Here is a 6812-nt window from a genome sequence, read left to right on the forward strand (position 1 = left end):
GCATTTCATGTATTTCATATTACTGTAGTTTTGCAGAAACAATCAAGGGACTGCCAAACCGAGAGCTACGCTGTTCAGTAGGTCCATTTCACAACTTGGGAATAGTTAAGGGGAAAGGAGGAAGAGGGAACAAAATAAAAAAGCATCCGAGAGGCATGTTTATGTCGAGAAGTCCTTTTGAGGTAAGTAAAATCAAGAAATCATATTTGGGATTAAATATCTCAATTACAAATTTCATGAATTTTTAAGAGATTACAAATTCCTGAGGTTAGCTTGAGGAAACTCACCATAGAGCTACTCCGTCGATTCAAGTAAAATAATCCTGGGTTAATTTAAGAAAAGTAATTCTTTATATATTTCCATACGATTATGTTTCACAATTGCGTTTGGAATTTTCTGTATATTGTGGATAAATATATGCATAGACTGTATGAATGCAAAACTTATTCGTGCCTTAAAATACATATGATTTTACTATGCTATGATATGATGAATATGTTTATTAAAACATTGCTTTCAGGGAAAGCGTTGCGGAGGCATATTTATGTCGAGAAGCCACTTCAAAGTATATTAAATTAAAAAATCATATTTGGGATTAAATTAAGATCTCAATTACTAATCTCATGAATTTTTATGGGATTACAAATTCCAAGTTGTTTACACTAAGCGGCGAGCTCGAGGCAAACTTGAGAAAACTCATTATAGGGCTGCTCTGTCAATTCAAGTAAAATAATCTTATGCTAACTTACGAAAAATAACAATCTATAGGTTTCCATGTGATTATGTTTCATCATAACATTTAAAGTTTTCTATATATTGTGGTGAATATATGCGATTATATGAATGTAAATTTTATTTGCTCCTTAAGATACCTATAATCTTACTATACTATGAATTTGATGAATATGTTTATAAAATCATTGCATGCATGGATTGTTTATTACGATTCATGCATATATATGAAATGTCTATGATAAATATTTATTACAAGAATTATAATTTAAGAGATATCACGAGTCGTATTATATGAACGATTGCAAGTACGTAAGATAAAGTGATGAGATTTCTGACTCCTAACATTCAGACGAAGACGAAGCTCCAAGAACTGTTGAGATCAGATGGGAACAAAATATAGGTAACCATTGGTAACAGAGTTTTATTGATAACTGCTATGTAAGGAGGAGCCTAGTTTTTATCATTAATTAGTATAACCTTCGAGCTATGTTAAGATCCATGACATGACATGTAATTAGTTGAAATTTATACAAATACAAATGACATTTCTATGATTAGATTGATGATTCTTATGAATATGCTTATGATTACACATAAATAGATGAAATACATATTTTATATAACTATAATTCCCTGCATTACATATCATGTTTATTATGATTATAATATGTTGTGACATATGTTGTGGACATGTACATGAGTTACATTGAACATACACTATGTTTCTTTTTAGTCTATAAAATCTTATTTTAGCCTAAATTATTTCGCTGTGTTTCTTGTTGCTCACCTTGCGTTGACTTTTAGGAAGGATTGGGAGCATCTGGGCAAGTAGTCATGAGTGACTTATACAACTTTTACATTTCATAATTTTGAAAACTTGTGCAGATTTTTGGACACGTACTTTTATTATATTTGACTTAACAACTCTGCATATATATATGAATACATAGGCACTATGCATGAATTTTTAACGTATGAGAATATACAAAATTATGAAGTTATAAGTTTAATTGTCCTTAATTAATCCCCTAATCTAGCGTCAGCATGGTAGCAGCGACCTTTTCTTTGCACTTAGTTGCACATGCAACAGTCAGATCGATCGAATGGTTAGGATTAATTGGATCTCAGTTAAGGTGACACATTCCTTTCATTTCTCCCTGCCCCATCTCTTGATTTTGCGCATTGAAGGCTCAAACAACTATGCTGCAGTGTAGGAGCGACTTGTGCGATCAGTAGAGGGGGGCAGGGGACGATTCATGGCTCCAAGGGAAAAACCAGTAAAAGGGAACTTCATTTTCACAATATTCTGAACATTCATTTTCTTCCATACATTTCCATTTTAACATTTGTTATGAATTCAAGCATTTCATGTATTTCATATTACTGTAGTTTTGCAAAAACAATCAAGGGACTGCGTTTGCTTTGGTTGGGCTATTATTGGTTGTGATTGAGCTTGCTTTGGTTGGGGTTTCATTGATTATTGTTGAGCTTGCTCTTGTTTGGGTTAAATTGGCCGTGATTGTGGTTGCTTTGGTAGTGGTTCGGTTGGTCGTTGTTGACTTTGTTGTAGTGTGAGTTGTATTTCTAGATTATCTTACTATAATTTTAGGATTTTGTAGTGTTCATGAACTCATGCTAGGTGAGTGAAATACATGATTTGGTAATTTGATTTTACATATAATGCATTTTTACCAATGCATTAAATGTGTTTTCACATTTCAAAGTTGGAATAGTGATCTTTTATGTGATATGAAAAACTTTGGGTTACATAAATGTAAAAGATAAGTTGTTTGATATATAGTGAAAGTAAATGCTCCATCTTGTAAGTGTACGCACATTGCTGGCTTTTCAATATATATTTGAATGTTTTGCATGCATACAAGTCAATTCTTTGCATTCATATAACTGTTTCTCGTCCTCGTGGCTATATGATTTTCTGCCTTGTATCCATTTATAATTATACATTGTATTTGCTATGATAATGGGATCGTGATTGCTATAAGTAATGTGGATTTCAACTGACATTTCTTTTTAAAATATTATGTAGAGTAGTGATTGAAAAAAAAGAGCTCAACCGATAATCAGATATGATCCATATAATTGTTGGATGTCGTACCATAGATGCTACCAGGTCTTAAAACCTGCATGATATCGTCAATCACGGATACTATGCAGTTTTAAATGCCATACGACATAGTCAGCTACAAATAATATCTGGTCTTAAAGGCCACACGACATAATCAATCATATATACTATCTGTTCTTAACTACACGACACAGTCAACCACAAGTACTATCTGGTCTTCCAACACATCTAACATACTCATCCACAGATATACTCACTGGTCTTACAACACAACCGACACACTCAATCACATATACTACTTAGTCTTACAAAGACGGAAACAAATGACTCAGCAGACAAAAAATAAGAGTGTCTCATGCATCTGTAAAGTAATAGTAACACATCCTCCACACTTTTCCCATATCCCCTTACTCCAACATTCTAAAGCTGTTCATCCCCTCTCTATCCAAGCAGTGGCCTGGTGGCTGAGTGAGGGAGTGGTGGTCGGGTGAAGAGCGGCGATCTGGTGGTTGGGTCAGGATGGAGCTGCGGCTGGGTGAGGGAGGTCATGGGCTCCTCTGTCGCATGCGCACAAGAAAGAATGGTGCAAGGTTTTCGCCCGGGTGGAAGAAGAGGTCTTCGGCTCCTGGGTTACGTGGGCTTCGGTTTCATTTGTACAGAAAGAGATTTTGGCTAGCTAGGTTTAGGGTTTAGCTTTAGTACCAAAAAGAACTAACTGCTAAAAAAATCTTTTATTCATTCATGAAATAGGCTTATATAGAGTACTACAACATTTTACAAATATACCTCTAGGCTACTATATTTCCTTTTTATCATTAGGACCCTAAACAAGATACAAATCTCAACACCTCCAAAGACGTGCTTCCTCAGTTTCCACCCATGAGGTGGTATCATTTATTGCAATCTTGTTGGGCAATGGAAGAGAAGAGGAACAGATTCAATAAGGAAGAGCCAAGGAAAGTGCTTTGATAATACCTACAAATATGAAGAAGGCTTTATTGTCCATTCGTCAAGCATTCTAGAGAACAAATAAGATTCAAGTAGGTAGGTAGATAATTCTTGTTTTCTCATAGGCCAAAAAAAAATTTCCTAAATAGAACAGCTACAAAGGAATAAAGCAAACATGATCTGAATATTTGAATTTAGATCTTTATTAAATTCAAAGATACATAAAGAGGGACGAGGTAATGCAATGGATCAGAGAGACGGATGAAGCAATCTTGAAAACTCTCTGGACTAGTACAAGCGGATAGACAACATCATTAACTATAACCTTGGACTTTAGTAGTGTCCAATAAAACATAAATATCTTTGGACTTCCCAAGATCCCTGAACATTTTATAGCACCATTTAAGCAAAATCCATTCAACGAAAACTAGTATTTAATTCTAATTATAGTCAATTAGGAAGTCACGAACAAACATCTCAACTACCATTTAAATCAACCTTTCCATCACCATTCAATAACTACACCATTATATGTACCTGGACTTATATAATTAATCCTTCTGCTGCAGCCGAAGTTAAGTTTATGACATGGAAAATTCGTAGTTTTTAATTTTACAGTCTAAAGTACACATTCACTGAGAGCATATTTTTTTTACAAATATATTTATAAATAGTTTTCAAAAGATTATATTTTGTGTTTAAAAATATTTATTTGGTGTGTTTTCTATATATATATATAGAAAAGACCAAATAAATATTTTTAAACACAAAAGATAATCTTTTGAAAACTATTTATAAATATATTTGTAAAAAAAATTAGTATGCTTTTGAAAACACTAATTAACTTTTTGGTGTTTTGTGACAAGACAAAATAAAAACAAAACAAAATAGAAAATAAAAAATAAAAAACAAGAGTGATGCTAAGTGGCACCTAAGATTGTGCTTCTTAAGTTAAACTTGCGACTTACCAAAATAACATTGTCGGTTTGGACAAGTAAAGCCAGGAAACAGTGAAAATAAAGGATGTTAGATACATTCATACCTGCTTGAATTGAACATCTGCGCACTCCTCCTGGCTCAACTCTGATAAGAAAAATTTTCAAGGTTCAAAAGCAGGAAAGGGGTTTCAATCAAAATATGCCGCCGGAAAAAAAGTAAAAAGACGTCAAACACAATCATGAGGTATCTTAAAAATCACCAACCTTATTACATTTTACAGTTTGGCCATTAATATTTAAAAATAAAAAAAATTCAAATTTAATATAATTTGATTATTTTTTATGAAAATATCAAGCATGTTAAGTATAACATATCACATTAAATATATATAAAAAGATTGATAGAACAGTCCCATGTGATTTGCTAGCCATCAGTCAAATGATAGCTTAATGCTAATTAAAACTTTGATTTGTCAAAGGATAGCTTAATGCTAATTAAAACTTTGATTTGTCACAAAGTATTTAACATGAAATGTTCCACAATCACATATATTTCATATCTTCCAAAAGAAATGATCGAAATGCCATCAAAATTAAAAAACGTAATGATATTTTATATCATTTTATAATTTTTAGCCGGCCAAACTGTAAATTTAAAACTAAATAAATGATTCTTAGACTACTTTACTCGGAAAAATAAAAATAAAAACGGAAACAAAAACAAAATCCTTGAGAGAGACCCGAATGCTTAGATCTTTATAATATGTTTTATATTAAAATAAGAAAGGTGCCAATCAAAATATCCTATTAGAAAAGGAGAATTAAAGCTTTAAGAATAACTATATTGCTATAAAAACAAAATCAGTGATTCATAAAGAACAAAAATTCTAGAGAAATCCCAATTTTTAGAGTTTTAAAATGAGTACTTCTTAAAAAAATGACATTCAGAAATGAACAAACTCTATCAAACAGAGGCAAATGAGTACAGAAGAACTAACCAAAAGCTTCTAAAGGATTTGACCCTTCTTGTGAAAACAATGACCCTGTACAAACAAACTTGTTCTCAATCCAAAGGTTCATGGTAAAACATCACCAATATCATTATCCAACTAAAAAATGATCATTCAATAAAGTATCAAAAGATTAAGTGGCATGGTCTGGATGGCACAAATGTGTACCACTTTCAAAGAAAAACAGAATTGAAATGCAGAGGAAATAAGAATAGGTTCAAAGTAAAACATCACCAATATCATTATCCAACTAAAGAATAATCATTCAAAAAAGTATAAAAAGATCAAGTTGCATAGTCTGGATGGCACAGGTGTGTAACTTCGAATCTAATGCATCGGGGCTGGCTGAAGCAGAAGGAACATATTAGACAGTATATTTTTATAAAAAAAATATATATATATATATATATATATATATATTTGAAAGCCCAAAAAGGCTAATTTATTAAATAGAAAGAAAGATACAAATACAATATGTAGGAGGGCCTAAGCATGACACCCTGCCCACACAAAAATCACAAATGGTTCCAAAACTAGAAAGAACAGAAAAATAGATTAGATACTTAAATAAAAAGCCTAATAGTGGTGAAATACATATTATCAGGTGACTAGAGAGCGACCCAATTTGGTCTTGCCTCTACCTCTAGTTCTAGGGAAGGAGCAAGCTAATAAGCTGGTGAGATGATTGTCATTGTCAGTGATAACCAATGTATCATCCAATATGTTTCCGAGCTGGAGTCGGCCTTATTTTCTGCTTCCTCTTGGAATAGACCTGTCATTCCTCTTCCGAAGAATCCGTCTGATGGGGTGGTAGAGCTGAAGCAGAAGGAATATCAACCGTAGTACCCACAATATGTTCTAGTATATGTTAAGTATGAGTTGCCTCTACACCAGATACTTCCTGAAGAAGTGGAGCTACGAGACTCTCCTGATTATCAGTCTGAACACTATCACTTGTAGGTAATAGTCCATCAATATTATTTTGTATGGGGTTTGAAGGTGCCAACATCACATCATTCGCAGTAACAGTAACAACAGTGTCGGGGGGGATCCACATAGGCAACGGGCACCTTCTGTTTGGTAGTTCCTTTCCCA

At 33.1% G+C, this 6812-nt stretch overlaps 1 protein-coding gene across 4 annotated transcripts in view; it reads right to left on the reverse strand.

Moving 5' to 3' along the window:
• LOC110025090 (coiled-coil domain-containing protein SCD2-like) overlaps positions 1 to 6812 on the reverse strand; it is a 151831-nt gene that overhangs the window by 21928 nt on the left and 123091 nt on the right. For all 4 annotated transcript variants that reach the window (XM_020725371.1, XM_020725364.1, XM_020725381.1 and 1 more), the window contains exons 14-15: positions 5706 to 5750; positions 4812 to 4852 (exon numbers count right to left, since the gene is read on the reverse strand). In XM_020725371.1, the coding sequence (XP_020581030.1) occupies positions 4812 to 4852; positions 5706 to 5750 (86 nt within the window). The remainder of the gene's footprint in view (positions 1 to 4811; positions 4853 to 5705; positions 5751 to 6812) is intronic.

The sequence above is a fragment of the Phalaenopsis equestris genome, unplaced genomic scaffold, assembly GCF_001263595.1.
Source record: "Phalaenopsis equestris unplaced genomic scaffold, ASM126359v1 Scaffold000002, whole genome shotgun sequence".
In the NCBI taxonomy this organism is placed as follows: domain Eukaryota; kingdom Viridiplantae; phylum Streptophyta; class Magnoliopsida; order Asparagales; family Orchidaceae; genus Phalaenopsis; species Phalaenopsis equestris.